Source organism: Parasteatoda tepidariorum, chromosome 6 (assembly GCF_982258835.1).
Source record: "Parasteatoda tepidariorum strain Cologne lab strain chromosome 6, Ptep-v5.0, whole genome shotgun sequence".
NCBI classification, from domain to species: Eukaryota; Metazoa; Arthropoda; class Arachnida; order Araneae; family Theridiidae; genus Parasteatoda; species Parasteatoda tepidariorum.
Genome location: NC_141760.1, coordinates 21,989,964 through 22,006,744, shown reverse-complemented (window position 1 = coordinate 22,006,744; position 16,781 = coordinate 21,989,964). Strand labels below are relative to the sequence as shown.

Here is a 16,781-nt window from a genome sequence, read left to right as displayed (position 1 = left end):
AAATGTAATTAATAAATGTATACAGCCTATATCTTTCAGTTACTAACAGAATTTTCTTAATTTCTACTCTTGTCATATTTTAAAATGTCTCTTTTAAGAATGATCTGTCACTTACAACTGATACAGTAGGTGGACTGCAATAAATGTCTTCAGCACGAGCCATTAAGTAAAATGGTCACAAAACACTCATTTTGATTGAATAACTATTTAAATAAAAACAACAGAGATAATTTTTCTTTACCTTTAATTTACAAAAAGACCATTTAGATGAAAAGGGGAACATTTACATTGAAGAACAAGAATGAATCTGACATTAATAACTATTTCACAAGAGCTAGCTCAAAAGAAACGAAACATATATATACATTTACACAATACATTACAAATTTAGCTGGTAAAAATCAAATTTATAAATAGCACAGGAAATCATCATCACCACATTACAGTTCAATTAAAAGTGTTGTTTACATGATAATGGAAAAAGTATGATACTAAAGAATAAAAATGACGATCTAGTCTAGAGATGACCTCTTCCCCTATAAGTGTCTCATCAGGTGATTTGCAACTGTAATGCAAAGTTTATGAGCATTCATCACCAATAAATATTCTCCAAATATACCCCCATTACTCTTGGGGTGCCATAGATTTAGCTTGCGCTCGAACTCTCTTTTCATATTCCAATCGGTTCTGACTGTAATTGAATAAATATATACATAAATCCAAAATAAATCATAACACAGCATGCAATGGAAGAAAAAGATATTCCAATATTGTAATCAAAGATTTTATACAACACACAAAAAGAGAGATTAGATCAGAAGGTACAAATGAAATAACAAATTTATTTTGAATTGGTAATTCAAAATTTTTTTTATTGGGGAAGGGGATTTAATAAATGCATTGACAGGTATATTTGCTCCATACAAATTAGTCTAAAACAAAGAATCATTATAAATCTTTAAAAATCAAATGTGTTGAGAAAGAAAAGCCCAATGTAACACAAGTTATTGCAAATTATCCAGCCTAAAGTAAAATTAAGCAATATTTTGGCTTTCTTTCTGGATAATGAAAAAGGAAAGTAGTTGAAAAAATTGATTGAAAAAATGTAAAATTTCTCAATAAGTGAACAATAAATAACCATTTTATTTGTATTGGGAACAATGTATTTCAATTAACAGCTAAAAACATTAGATTAAAGAATTTTAAATATTAATTTTAGTTAAATAACATAGGGTATAAAAAAAAAGAATTTTTATTGTAAAATGTAATTATTCAAGCTTTTAAAACTGGGGCAAAAGATATTTTTTTAAGTTCTGTGACACTTAAATAGCAAGATAATTAGATTACAAACTTTATCTGCAAGCTCATAATTTATAAGACAACTATTAAAAAAAAATCAGCACAAGTTAAGCAAAAGAGAGGCAGAATAATTAAATTTTCTTCCCTTTCACACAATAAAGAAATTTTTTTGGTTAAAAGTGCTGTAAATGTCATCTTTTTATTTTAAGTATCCTTTCTTGAATAGGCATTTTTGTAGTAACACTCATAACAACTCTTTAAAAACTATTTAGTATATTACCAAATTTTGCAGTTCCCCCCCCCCTTTTAGAAACAATATTTATTTAAAATTTTGAACTATTAACAAAAATTGGAGGAAAAAGTTAACTAGAATAAGTTCTAAATATCATGTCTTTAAAATATTATTAATATTTATTATCATTATTTCTGCAATTTGAATTTTTTTCTCTTGTATTTCTGGATATAGATCAGCAATAAAGATTAAAACTGTTTTTATTACAAAATATTACATTATTTTACACACAATATTACTTTATAATTTTTATGGCTACTTTTAAAATTATAGTCATAAGTATTACAAAAAAAAAAATGTCTTTCAATAGAACAAGATAACATTGTCAAATACAAGAAACATCAGTGTTTTCCCAAAGTGTGGTTTCCCTGGAATGCCCTTTGAACCCAATAAATAAAATCCTCTTTTTGTGCATGTTTCATGCTAAACAATATTAATTTACTGTTTAAATAGTAATTACACACTGGTAAAATTATAGGTTAATAGGTTTAATTCTAAACACTATTACAAATATCTACTTTTTTATTGTTATTTTTTTTTTTTTAAATTACGCCCTAAGATTGTTTATTAGCAACCCTTTAATTATTCTTTTAACTACAAACATTTTATTTTTTGAAATATAACACATAAAATAGTACAAGAGGGTAATTTAGAAATTGTTGAGGATCAAATTCAGTTATTACATAATATTATACATTTTAATAAATTTTTAAGGTGTTAAATGAGAGCCCTTTTCTAAGAGGCATGTCTTGTCCTTTCCTATTCCCAAGAAGAAATATGTAAATTATAAATTGAAAATATCACAAAATATTGTAACATATTGATACCCAATCGATATTGATACGCCCAATACTATACTAGACACTATTTTCGACTCAATATCAGTTAATTATGAAAAATGTTTCGTATTTTTTACATTCTAGCATTATAACTGATATTTTTTAACAGTTTTCTTTAATATTCTGATGATATAATTTCTTCTATAGAAAAAATGTAAATATCTCCAAGTTTTATTAGGTAGATATTTTCTCAATTTTCTTTAGGTTACAATAAATTTAAAACCTGTTTTGGGACATAACCTGTAGACTATAATAACTTCAAACTTACCAATAAATAGTGTATGCTTCTGCTTGAGCCGGATCTTTAATATTTGGTTCATTCAATAAATCTTGAATCCCCAGAAGAATCTAAACGAAAACAATCCCATAACCAGCAATCAGTTAAACAAATATAACAAAAACAAGACACAGAATTTGTATTAATATTCTGATATAGTATAGAAGGTAGTTCTAAAATTACTTATAAATCATGATAGCATTTTATTTTTCATTTCTTCTTTCTCAAAATAATACTGAGCTGCATTTAAATGGAAATAAATTATAATGTACAGAATTTTGAAAACAAACATTAAATTTTATATATTTCCTCAGTACATGTTACTGAATGGATCAGCATGATTGACACACATTTATAGACATAAAATACTTTGATTTCTATAACTGAGGATAAATAACCAAAATTCAAAAATACTTGGGTATTTACGAAAAATTATGTGGTAATTTTTCTTTTAGGTTTTGCAAAATTATATTTATTTATGGCACAATTGAGTTTTCTTAACATTGTCAATACAGTCTAACCTCGTTACCACAAAAACGGAGGGACTATCATAATTATTTCACATCAACCAAATTTTGTTTTAGCCCATGTATTGTGAAAACAATTTATTACATATTATTAATACATGTTATGTACTACATTAATGAATGTGAACAATTCTACCATGAACCAAAGAAATTAAAATAAGCTTAAAAAGTTCAACTACTTTATTATTTTATTTATTTGCCCATCTGCTACTTCTAAAAAAGGGAGAAAATAGAAATAGTATTCTTCAAAAGGAATGATTATGATTTTATTCACAAGCTTATTATCTGTGCTGTGTTCAGTTTCCTTTCATGTTAAACGATAATCAGCTATAAAATTTCATGTTAAACATGTGTTTCGACTAAATTATATTTCACGATAAGCGGTTTTGCGTTATTTTAGTTAATTCCTCAATTACTTCTATTTGAGAGTGATAGTGGTTTCATTCTCCTACAATTCATATGTTTATTATTCCCAATATTTAAGGTATAAAAATTAAATTCTAAACTGGGAAAGTTTGACCAGAAATATACTTTTGAAAAGCAAAAATTTATTTAGGTTTTTAAACGATATATTTTTAAAAGCTACATTTTCACTATATGAATAATATGTAATTCCTTCTCTAAATTATATTTAATTGTGTATTGTAATTCCTTCTCTAAATTATAGTTAATTGTAAATTATAATAAATTAAATACATATTTAGTTTCATCTTAATTTCAGAGAAAATTAAAATTTAATAATTCTTACAAGAACGAAAAAATTCATTAAATTTCTGTTATTAATATCAAGATAAAAGAAAAACTTCCTGCAAACACTAAATCTCAAATTTAAAAAAAAACTTTCAGCTAGTAATTTACTAACTCTTGTAACTAGTTGCATCCCTTCTGTCACCATATATTTTCAGCGAAATTTGTTTAAAAATGACCTCTTTTTAAAAATGTTTTAATTTGTGTGAAACTCTATAATGATTTTTATACAAACCAACATGTCTGAAAGTCAAGTGCAATGACACAGGGAAAGTGCAGCACCAGGAAGCAGAGAAAGAAATTCTCACATCAATATCTGCCTGATTGACCTGCAGGTTAGAATAGGGAAATTTTGACCCCCCCCCCTTCTTTTTTAAATGAATAATACTAAAAAATTTACAGAGATGTTGAAAGATATTAACTGTGGGGCATGATAAGGAAATTTTGACTGTTTTGGTTTATAATGAGTAATACTGAAAAATGGAACAATTAACTTGGAACAATATTAATAATCAATATTTTTTATATAGACATGAAAACAGTAAATGACATATTATAACGTAATGTGTGACAATTTTAAAATTATAACTACCTTTTGTTTAGTTATCTAAATTGTCTTGCCTTTGAAATATGAAGCAGTGTTTTGCTTATAGATTGAAAATCAACTCATAACCATCGAAAATTAATCTCATAATTCAATATTTCTGTTGTTAATGAAATTTTGCAGAAATATCACTGATTTTTAAAAATAAATCTATTTTTATCACTTTTAATGAATTAAATTCTATGCAGAAAAAAATTAACAAAATATCAAAAATTTAAAACTAATGACATCAAAAAGGTTTAACTTAATTTAAATGAAATAATTATATGGAAAAATTTCTTTTTCAATTTTGATATGGAACTTCTAGTTTTATCACTTAAATTAAAAATTTATGAAATTAATACAATTTAAAACTTAGTTTTACTAAACTCCATAAATGTTAACTTATTCTTTGTTTAATTAAATTAGGAACTCTTTTACAATCCAGTTTATACCATTTTCTTGCAAAAAACTGATTTATTCTTGAAAAATGCACAACCTGGAACTTAAATGAGAACGTCTATTTTATTACATTACACAATTCAAAACTTTTTATATTACATTTTTAATGCAACAATAAAGCTCTTTTTCTTGGCATATTTAGTTTTCTTCAAGCATTTCAGACGGAACTGATATACTTTTAAGTTTAAATTTTTGGTATTTACCCAAAGTAAGGACAAATACCCAACCCACGTCTATATACACACAAATGGATGGCATAAGCTTTCTCAAAATAGGAACTCAATAACTTCAATTTTTGTAAGATTTTGATAGAGTTTGTATTTCATTTTACTGATTTAGTTTCTAGTATTAATTGTTTAAACTATTATTAATTAACTAATTAATTGAGACATTTAACGTTTCTTTTCAGTTTGCTTAACTTTTGTTAAAACTTATTCAAAATTTAGGTATAATTAAAATTAACTCACTTATAAATAGGCTGTTTTTTAATGTTATTGAAAATTAATGAAAATGTAGAAATAAACATGTATTTATACATCAATAACTAGCATTTTGCTAACATATTTGACATTTTGATAGCAAACTGCTGAACCTCACAAAATTTACCCTTTAAATTATCAGACATGGGACAAACTAGCAGATAGAATTTATTCATTTAAGGCTAAGCCTACATGAAAAATTTTCAAAATATTAAAATATTTCTAAGAGATATTTCTAAGATTAATTCATTTGAGATATAAATTTTAAAAATTACATTTAACTTTTATATATTTATGAAATAATTTGAATCTATATTATTTGGTATATTTTTAAGATAAAATTTTTTCTATAAGAACATTAAAATCCACTTTAGTGATAATGATATTGAACTGTTATAGGCAAAATTATTTAAAAAAGCTCAATGACTAAATAAAAAATAAAAATAAACTAAGTTACAAATTACAAAGCCACGACTTCTTAAAATTAAGTCTCAAATAAGAGATTTTATGGTAAATGAGAAATATGTCTACTATAAGCTAGGTTTGATACTCTTATAGACATAATTCTTCAATTCCAATAAATTAAAAAATAGTATAGAAGAGTAGAAAGCATTGAGAACTCACTACAGTCATACAGCAACTTTATCTACTTCAATGAAAGGAAGTGCTGTTAATGCAAACAAGCATTACAGAACATTTATGTTATCAGGGGTCTGTCCAGGCCGAATTTACTACCGTTTAGCGGTACCTTCACAAATTCAATTTTAGGTAAAACGGTAGTTTCACAAATTCAACTTTAGGAATAACGGTATTTTCACAAAATACTTTTTCTTAAAATTTTATTTTTGTCTCCCTTAAGAAACGATAAATCTATATTTTTACCATGTTTTAGTGTTGACTTTTTAATATAATTTTTATTTTTTCACAAATTATGTCAAAATTTTCACAAAATAGGTACTTTTAAGAAAAACCTAGACAGACCCCTGGTTATATATAAAATATAAATGGAATGTTACAGAATGCATAGGTACAACAAAATAATCAAAACACTTTGATACCACAATAAAAAAAAATTGAGTATTTTTTAGTGGCACACATTTTTTGCTCATCCTTTATGTTGCAAATATTTTTTCAGGCATTTTTTTTTACTTTCATTTATGAAGAATTGAAATTTTTTTTTTTGAATTTTTTCAAATCACTTTTTGCAAATGCAACACAAAAAAGAACATGCTTAAAATTAATTTGCTTCAAACATTAACAACATTGTAAGATGTGCACAGGGACAGGGATCTATGATTTGATGATCCCCATTAACTTTACTCCTAGAAAATAATATAATAAACATTATAGGGAATCATAATAGAGGTAATTTAGCATAATTTTGTTTTTTAATTATTTAAATTCTTTTTTCTTGAATTTTATGCTTTCCTACAAGTTTGTAATATTGAGGTATGACTAATTATAGATGCACACTCTTCAGAGCATTTAGATTGCATATTAACTTCATTTTGGCAGACTCAACAGAACACATTAATAAAAACAAATAATACTTTGATTAGTTTTTGATGACAACAGAAACAAACAAGTAACATTTAATAGAAATACAAAATTGTCTTGTCAAATACAGTCGAACCCCGCTATAGTGAACCGTCTGCGGACTCAGTAATGTGTCCACTATAACCGATGGTTCACTATATCCAAATTTTTTGCATAAGACAGTTGAATGATTGAAAATTGGCTTTGCAATTTTGCATAAGTTATTTAAAAGATTATTAACTAATTAACAGATAATAAAGCAAAAATTGATGGAAAAAGTAATTACGTCGCTAAATATTAGTTTTATTTTCACTTTTTATGAAAAAAATTTGTGATTTTTGATTGAACACAATTTGATTTTAAATTGAGTTCATCAATTTTCTTATCTACAATGTGCAAAGAATGCAAGATTTTTACATTTTGAACAAGATTTCGAACCATCTTGACAAAGCATCTTCTACATTTTCTCTTTCAGCTCCACACAGTTTTTTCGATGAAACCATGTTTTTGTCATATGCCGCAAGAATTGCACTTCGATTTTTCCAAATGTTTGAAACTGTAGATTTTGACAAGCAAAATTCCTTACACATTGTCGATTGATTGGCTCCATCATCAATACGCTTTACAATTTTAACTTTGTCCTCTATCGAAAACGCTTTTCTCTTTAGAGAATTTGCCATTTTCACTGCTTTTGAAATAAAAATCTTGTCTCAAATAGATAATGTAAGAATATGAAGAGAGCATCTGTAGAATGAGTTAAATTGTTCCCCTCCTTGATTGTCAAGGGGTGATTTGTAAAGAATATGGTTTGAACAGATAAGAAAATTCCAAAAATTCAGCAGGTGGCCAAGTTAACTAGTTGTAGAGCAAGCTTGGGGAAAAGAGATATAGCGAGGCTTGTCAGGGAGGGGGGAGTATAAGATAAATGATCTGTTTGACATTTATTAGAGTATAGTTAAAAGTGATAAGCATAAAGGAGAGTAATATGACACATTTTATAGGAATGCATTCATTTTCAGTCCCAACACCTACAAGTTTAAAGATGGAGGACTGAAAAAGATATTTAAAGAAATGAAATTTGAGTCCACTATAACCGAGTTTCCAAGTTCTTCTTCACTATAAGCGTTAAAAATAACATTATTTAAATAGGAATACGGACGGGACCGCTAAAAAAGTTCACTACATCCGAGTGTTCACTATATCCCAGGTTCACTATAGCGGGGTTCGACTGTAGTATAATTATCATTATTATTATAATTTAAATAATCAAGAAAATGAAATGGGGAAGAGAAAAACACGAATTACTTAAGAGTAATTTTTCACTGAATCCTTATATTTTCTTGCACTTTTTTCTAAGTGGTCTACTTTAAGGTGGTAATTAATCCTAACTATTTAAGTTGTGAAATTGAACATAAGAATATACTTTCCATGCATATTCATACATTTTTAAAGGCTGATTCAGAATTTTATCTAATGAAATATGAATTCGTAAGTTAGATAAAAGATTGATAATTTTAACATAAAAAACTTTACATAATGCATACAAAGACCATTTAGCACCATAAAAATTTGAAGTAACGCACAATTCCTGGAGAAAAAAAAATCTAAGTAAAAAAGAAATAAATAATGATTAAATTTAATAAATAAATTAAAATTTATTTAGTTTTCGGTATCAATTCTGTCAGGAAATTTATTTCTACCACAGGGGTATGTGAAGTGACTTATCATTTTACAAAAAATTCACAAAATAATCCATTTTGACAGGACATTTTTTTCAATTAACAAGAAAAGACAGAACTGAAAAGATTCTCAGTAATAATCTGTAAGGAAATATTACTTCAACATTACTCAGAGTAGATCTATGAAATAATTCATCCATCAAAAATATGCACTTTTATTTAAATATTTCTTTACTATCAGGCAAAAATTAATACCCTAGTATTTTGTAAATATACGTCATTTCCTTCTAAATTGAAATAGTTTATGAATTAATTCATCATTTAATAAAACTATTTCATTTAATAAGAGACAGAAACTAAATAAAAATCACAAATATTTTGTGATTTAGTCTATCAGGAAATTTCACTTCATCAAAAATCAGAGTAGGTCTGTGAAGTGATTCATCATTCGAGGGAATCAAAATAATTTCATTCGTGAAAATTTTTTCAATTAATAGGACTGCAATAAACAAAAATATAGGCTTGAAATATGTCAGAAAATTACAGCTCATCATGAATCAGAGTAGGTCTGTGAAGTAATTCATCATTCAAGAGAGCAATCAAAATAATTTCCTTCGAGGCAATTGTTTCAATAGATAGGATTACAATGAATAAAAAAAAAAGGTTAATATTATTAATTTTGTCAGAAAAATACACTTCATCATGAATCAGAGTAGGTCTGTGAAGTGATTCATCATTTAATAAGATTTTTAAGGATCAATATATTTCTCAAAATAAAGCGGACAGAACTAAACTTATCAAAAGTTTAAACGAGCTAAATTTTAATAAGTTTCCAAGATTTTGTTAGAACTTTCCCACCTCAACATAAATCAGTGTGGATAAGTTTAATTCTGTTTTATTTAAACCAAATCTCGTAACAACAAAGCTCCAAAATATATGTAAGTTTTAGTATAAGTTCATCAATTTCAATCATCATATCAGTCGGAGTACATCTGCTAAATTGTTTATCATATAACCAAACTTCACTTTAAAAAAAAAAAACAATTTCTGGAAGTTGAAATAACTTATAAAAATTAAACAGAAATTTCAATAGGATATGTATCAATTCAGTAAATTCCACATCATCATAAATCAGAGTAGGTCTGTGAAGTGATTCATCATTCAACATATAGAATAATTTATAAAAGTCAAATTTCAAAACTAAAAAAAAAAAGATTTAGAATAATATTTGATTAAAATAATGTAATGTACATTTTAGTTTCTGAAAGGATGCGAAATAACATTATAATTTAAAATTTCTACAAAGTAAAAAATAGTTTTAAACGCACTTGTTTGATGGTGATAGCCGGACGCCAATCTTTTTCTTCATCCAAAAGGGAAAGACAAACAGTTCCAGATGGATACACATTAGGGTGAAAAAGGGGTGGCTCAAATTTACCTGATTTGTAAAGTTTTTGTTAGAATTGTTTAGTACAGAAAGTTTTATTTACATTAAATGATATGTACTTACATTTGGGAGGGGTTGATGGATAATCGTCTTTGAAAATCATTCTTAATTTATACTGACCTCCTTCCCAAGGAGTCTAAAAAATAGGTAAAAAACCATTATAAGACTATCAAAAAAATTAAAAAGAGTAGAAGCTATCTGATTTTAAAACAGTATTATGCTTTCTATATCAAAATTCAATGGAAGATGTTTACTAAACCTCCACAATAGATTAAACACGGAGTAAAAACATCCATAAAAGTAAAACATTTGATAAGATATGGTAGAGATAAAAATAATATATTCAAGTAAACTAAAGTCGTGATGATCATATGGAATCTCAAAAAGGAGACCTTTATGAGATTGACTCTGCCTTTGAAAGGTTTCGAAATTCCTATATATTATTACAAGGGTGATTCTTACATTAAGGAGTATATTAGGGAATATGTAACTTTCTAAAAAAATTGTCTAAAAAATTTGAAAAAAAAAATCACCACAATACATTAAAGCAGGGTTTGTGATTTTTTTGATTTTTATAAAAAAAATAAAAAATAAAAATCGGATTTTTTTATATTTAAATCTGATTTTTTTTTATTTAAATCAGATTTTTTTGATTTCTATTCAAAAACACTATAAGAGCTTTAATTTCTGATAAAAAAAACCTTATAAATGTTTAATCAAAATTAAATTAATATTAATACTATATTATAACAATATTTTAGAAGCTCTAACTTACTAAAATAATTTTTCATTATAATGCATAGCGACCATTTTGATACAAAGGCATGATTGAAATTAAAAGACAAGATAAAATAGATAATTTAAAGAATACTACTTCAACTAGTAACACAAAGTTTCAATTAGCACACCATAACTTTAATTTAAAATTGTGATCTCTTTTTTTTCCCTCATGATTTATAAAATGGCAAAATAAATGCAACAGATTGTGTTCATAAATGTTGTCATTCATCAAAAAATAAATATTCAATCTATAAATTTTTATGTTAAAATATTCATTTTTAATCCTATATCTCATTTTTAATCTATATCAAAATACATAAGTTAAGCTAAAAAACATTTTAAAAAAATCTATGAACTCATTGGAATTTTTTTCACAAAAAGAAAATCTGATAATTTCAAAGATACCATAAACATATTATAAGAAGAAGAAAAAATACCAGTTAATAAACCCTACTGCTTCAAATAGACTTTGTAAAGGAAGAATGACACTATATCAGAAAAAAATATCTGAACTCAGCTTTTTTTTTCTTCTTTCTATTTTTGGCATATTAAGGTAATTTCTTTTTAATATTACCTCGAGCTTTAGAAACATAGAAATTTCCATCAATAAACTATAATGTAGATTTGAATTCCATGCTTTTTTAATCAAAAGGTAGAATTTTAATTAACTTTTGCTTTTTTTTTCTTTTTGAAAAAAAATTATGTTTATTTACTTTCTACAGCTATGCAAGTCTTATATTAAGACAGCATTAAATATTTACTTTAATCTGTACTTTCAATGTTAAGAATCAAAAGATTTTTAAACATGTAATTTCAAATGTGTTTAACACACACCAAGAAAGAAAGTAATTTCGTTAACTAAAATTAATTAATGCAGCAATTTATTTAAAATAAATTTTAAAACTAAGAAAAGAAAATAATAAAAGTATCAATATTTAAAGCACTGTTTTTTAACTTTTAAAATCAATATAATATATATATATATAAATTAGTTGATTTAAATCAATGATTTTTTAAAAAAAATCATTTGATTTTAATCATGATTTAAATCAAGCTGATTTAAATCAACGAACCCTGCATTAAAAATTAGTAAATAACAATATTAGCACAGTTTAAGAGTTTATTTTATTCTTGAAGAGGTATATGATGAGCCTAAATGAGCAAAAAAACATTCACAAACACTTGAGTTGCAAGATGAAATTTTAATTTATCAGTACTCTTACTGTACCCAGTTTAAGATTATATTCAATATTAATGATTTAATATAATGCATATAAATGAAAAATTATAAAGGGGTCAATTAGGGTTTAGTTTATTAGGCCCATTTCTGAACGGAAAAAAAAGAAAAAAAATTCCTACACTGCTTGCCTGATTTTGAATACATAGGCAATTCCATGGAACAACGGGCATCATAAAAAAATAAACATTTAATAGCATCCTTCAACTATCATATTTCTTAATTTTACTAACTATTTTAAATATAAAATCAAAAATAGTAGTTTCTAAATATTTTGAAATAACAGTAAAAAATTTATTAAAATTTTAATTTTATTTGTATCTGAAACGCAGTCCCATAAGATTTACGTCAATCACGCAGCTTTTTCTCTATTTGCCACTTTCCTTATCTCATAACAAGTATACTTTCAATGTTTCCTATTTATTTAAACTGTTTTTAAAATAAATTTAAAAAATGATCTCCCATTATTGTTTGTAGACGTTCAAAAGAACCCATTATCGCTTGTAGAACTTCAAAATAAAAATATTTTTACTCCTTGTCCTTTCATACACAGACAATAACATTTATATTTTAAATAAAACATTGATAATTTTAATATTTTAATCCTTTTGTTCTTATATCATAATGATATTCAGCTATTGAAAAACCCCTATATATATTTTTCTACAAAAAAAAAAGAAAGAAAAAAACAATTATCAATAAAAAAAGAAAGATAAAAACAATTATCAATAAAAAAAAAAAGAAAAGGTTTACAAGAAAAAAAACCTATCAAAATATGTCAGCCACCATGGAAAAAATTTTAAACGAAATCAAGAGAAAATTTGCACTAAAAGACAGAAATGAATGATTGCCAGGAGAGCTTATCAGGAAAAAAAAACTGCAAATGAAGTTAAGACAAAATTTGAACATCAAAGACCGTTCAAAATGTTTTAAATAAACATCATTTTTTTGAAGGAAAATTAGTATCCTGTCCACTTCTTAGAAACCAACACAAGAGAAAGGTTGACTTTTCCAAAAAACTCTCTCTGTCAAAATGAACTGATGTTATTTTTTCTGATGAAAAGAAATTCTATCTTGAAGGACCTGATTGTTCTCATTATTTTTGCCATGATCTGCGAAAGGCCAAAGAAGTGTTTTCCCAATGCCAATATTGTGGTAGCTCAGTTATGGTTTAGACCACTTTTGCTGGAACCATTCCAATAACCTTTATCAACAGTAAAATAGATTCTGACTTATATGTTGATCTCTTAGAAGGAAGTTAGTTACCCTAGGTACCACTGATTACTTCAGGGGACTATATTTTTCAACATGATGATGCCTCGATGCACATTTCTAAAAGCCCAAAACTCTGGTTTAAAGCAAATTCTGTAAATTTAATTGATTGGCAGGCGAAGAGTTCTGATCTCAATCCAATTGAAAACTTATGTGTACTTTTAGCCCAAGAAGTTTAAAAAAATAGCACACATCAACACAAACATGATCTTGTCTTCGCTATCAAAGACGCTGCAAAAAAATTTATGAGATCTTTCAGGATTTATGACCACTCGCTTATTCAAGTGATTGAGAAAGAAAGTAGTTCATTTCAGAAAATTTTGAATATGTCCTTATACTTTTCTCTCTCCATATTTCCGTTAGTGTTAATTTTTATACAATCCATATTTCGAAGCCAAATATTTTTATGTCCTACTATAAGTGTTATTACAAAATTATGAAACAGAAATCAAACATATAAAAGTTTCATTTAGATTAAATGAAATTAAAGCATATTTTAATTCAATTTAAGGTTTAGGTTTTCATTCAATATAAAGTTTAGGTTTAAGGTTAAGCTTTTCTTTTAAAATCAAATCTTAATTTACTTAGCCATACATTACAACTCAAATATAAATTTACAAATTTCCTTGTAGAATCCCAGGAAGAATGAAAAAAATAAATAAAAAATCTACAAATTTGGTGGGTAACCAATAATAATAACCATAAACTATATACTTACAGATTTTTTCCCCGGAATAGCACATTCCCAATTCATTAAATTATATGTTCCATCAGCATTTTTTGTTGGTCTAGCCACAAATCCCTGAAATAGGGAGACATAATTTTATCTATTAGTTTTCAGTAGTGAATCATCTTGGGTAATTAAAAAAAAAAAAACTTCTAATTAAATTAAACATTAGCAAAAAACTATAAGACTTACAAATGGGTGATCTTTTCTCCAAGCTTTTCTCTCTTCAGCAAGTCGAGCAATTGATATCCCGGACATGGTAACACTAAAAGTATTTAATATTTCATTTAAACATTTCATGAATATGTTTATTATAATTAAAAACTACAAAATATTTTATTATGATAGAGACAATATATTTTTAAATAACTTATAAAACATTAAAACCTATCTATTTGAAAATAAACTTTATTAGAATTGGGTCACCACCTTTCAAAGATATTTCCATAACCGTAACAGTTTATTTTAATTGCTATCATCAATAGGCCAAATTGGTTATGGCTCTATTCACTTAATTGAATTAAATAAAAATAATGTAGATATATAATGAGTTACTCAGAGCTGGCTATGAATTTTTACCTTACAATAAATGAGTTAACTTCTGTCAGCAATTTTTAATTTTCCCACTAACCACTAGGTTTGAGCCGTAACTTATTGAGAATTTTGATACAGATAAACAGAAATGTTCTCTTATTCTAATTATGCTAAAGTTGATGTTTTACTGTCATCTGCCAAACCAACTACAATCCTCAAATAGATTTTAAACTTATAATTTGCTACAAAAAAAAAATGAAGGAATCTGCCTGGGATGGTTATGAGTTACACTTTTAGAGTTAGATCCCTTCTTTGTTTGATTTTTTTAGCTTCTTCTGGACCACTGCTCAGAAAACGCTAAGATTTGACGTGTATTTTGACGTTTATCAAGACACCATAATATTCCTACTGATAAAGATAATTAAATAATTATTTTGTAATATACAATACTATTATTAACAAATTTCGAACAATCTACATAATGAACCAAATATGGTGGTTACTTTCCAACTACGTAAATTACAATGTGCCTGCCACTAACATACATACCCTCCAACTGCTACGGAATTTCCGTAGTTTCAGAAATCTTCTTTTCTGACGGTAGCAAAATTAATGTCTTAATATTTTAAAAAAATTAATTTTAGCGTAACTTGTCCACTATTACTTATAAAAGTGCAGGCCATATGGCTAGATTCTTAAGTTCTGATAAAAGTTTTATGAGAGATCCATTTGCTTTAAAAATTTCTACTTTGGTTCGCTACCACTAGAAAGAATTATTTTCAAAATCCTCATAAGTTGGAGGGTATGAACATAGATAATTATAAAACTACAAGCTTAATAATTTGGAAAACAACGATTCAAAACTCAATTTTTAAGTATTTAATGAATAAGGTTATCTTTTCTGCCCCAAAGCAATGCATTTTGCTTTACCCCACCCCACATTAAATAACTCATTTTAATAATAAAGTTTCTGGAATTTATTATTCAAATTAATTTGCGTGCTTAAATCCATAAAAATAAATAACTTAATTGAAATTTACAAAACATGCTAACAAAATAAAGCCGAATAAAATCGGGAGATAATATAGGAGAATGGCGGGAGACGTCAGATTAGTCACAAATTTATAATCTAAACAAACAAAATGTTGCCCAAATTACGAAATAGAGACATAACTGAAGAAATACAGAACAATAAGAGCAAACCTGAGAGTTATTAAATTTTTCTGATTTAAAAACATTGGCACGGGATGTTTTATGGCGGGAGAAGTGACATAAGACTCACAGTGCCAATCTGACAGCATTCACCCTTCATATAGAAATTAAGGTTGGACATATATAAAATAAAACAATTATAACCTTTAAAATAGAAGTAATAACATAAATTTTTTTCCCGAACAACTTGAAAACAGACTTTAATGACGGTAGCTATTGAACGACTAAGATGCAGCTAAGACAAAAATACGCCAGTAACCAGAATTAAGTAAATTCAAAGAGAAAACATACTTGTTTACTATTCAACGAAAAAAAAATATTGCGAGATAGTAACATAAATATAATGAAGAGAAAAATTTGTGTAATAAAGATATGCTGTCTTAACCCTTCTTTGACTTCGTGTTCATGTGTGTTTTATTCAATAACAGGATATGCGACTACAAACATATTTATACATTAATATTTACTACACCTGAATATTTATATAGTCTCAAAAAAGACTAAAGTACCCGATTCGTCTAAAGTTTAAAATAAAAATATTTAAACAATTCAGCAAGCAACAACTTCTGAATTCTGTTTTCAGAAGAGATGAAAGCTCGTTGCCACTACACATGTCTGAATGCATGAAATAAATTTAGGTATATTCAGTTTGAAGCAACGCGTGTGATTAATTGAAATTTTTTGATTGGCCATTAAAAAAAATTTGGATGCAATGACTGTTTAGTTATCCTAGTTTGAATATTGACACAAAGATAATTTTTTTTAATTAAAAAATTATGCAAAGGCATTTTAAATATTCAAATACATTTCGTTTTACCGAATTTCCTGCATTTAAATTAAAATTATTAATTC

The 16,781-nt window shown here is 26.3% G+C and overlaps 1 protein-coding gene across 4 annotated transcripts; it reads right to left on the bottom strand.

Annotated features, from left to right (window-relative positions):
- Nucleotides 1–227: 227 nt before the first annotated feature.
- On the bottom strand, nt 228–16,554 carry lwr (ubiquitin conjugating enzyme lesswright). 4 transcript variants are annotated; one of them, XM_043042439.3, is made up of 7 exons: nt 16,402–16,554; nt 14,376–14,448; nt 14,175–14,258; nt 10,231–10,303; nt 10,049–10,158; nt 2,699–2,778; nt 228–691 (listed from the first exon to the last, which is right to left on the bottom strand). In XM_043042439.3, the coding sequence occupies exons 2-7, from the start codon at nt 14,439–14,441 to the stop codon at nt 625–627; spliced, it is 480 nt and encodes a 159-aa protein (XP_042898373.1). In that variant the 5' UTR covers nt 14,442–14,448; nt 16,402–16,554; the 3' UTR covers nt 228–624. The 4 variants fall into 4 exon arrangements, with proteins under 4 accessions (XP_042898373.1, XP_042898372.2, XP_071035022.1 ...); XM_043042438.3 differs by having other exon boundaries at nt 16,439–16,528; XM_071178921.2 differs by having other exon boundaries at nt 16,315–16,527.
- Nucleotides 16,555–16,781: the final 227 nt, after the last annotated feature.

Excerpts from the sequence above, each read along its gene's own strand:
- lwr (XM_043042439.3), bottom strand. The coding sequence starts at position 14,441 with ATGTCCGGGATATCAATTGCTCGACTTGCTGAAGAGAGAAAAGCTTGG. Across the intron at positions 14,259-14,375 it reads GGAGAAAAGATCACCCATTT|GGATTTGTGGCTAGACCAAC; the intron begins GTAAGTCTTATA and ends TCCCTATTTCAG. Across the intron at positions 10,159-10,230 it reads TCCATCAACCCCTCCCAAAT|GTAAATTTGAGCCACCCCTT; the intron begins GTAAGTACATAT and ends TTTACAAATCAG.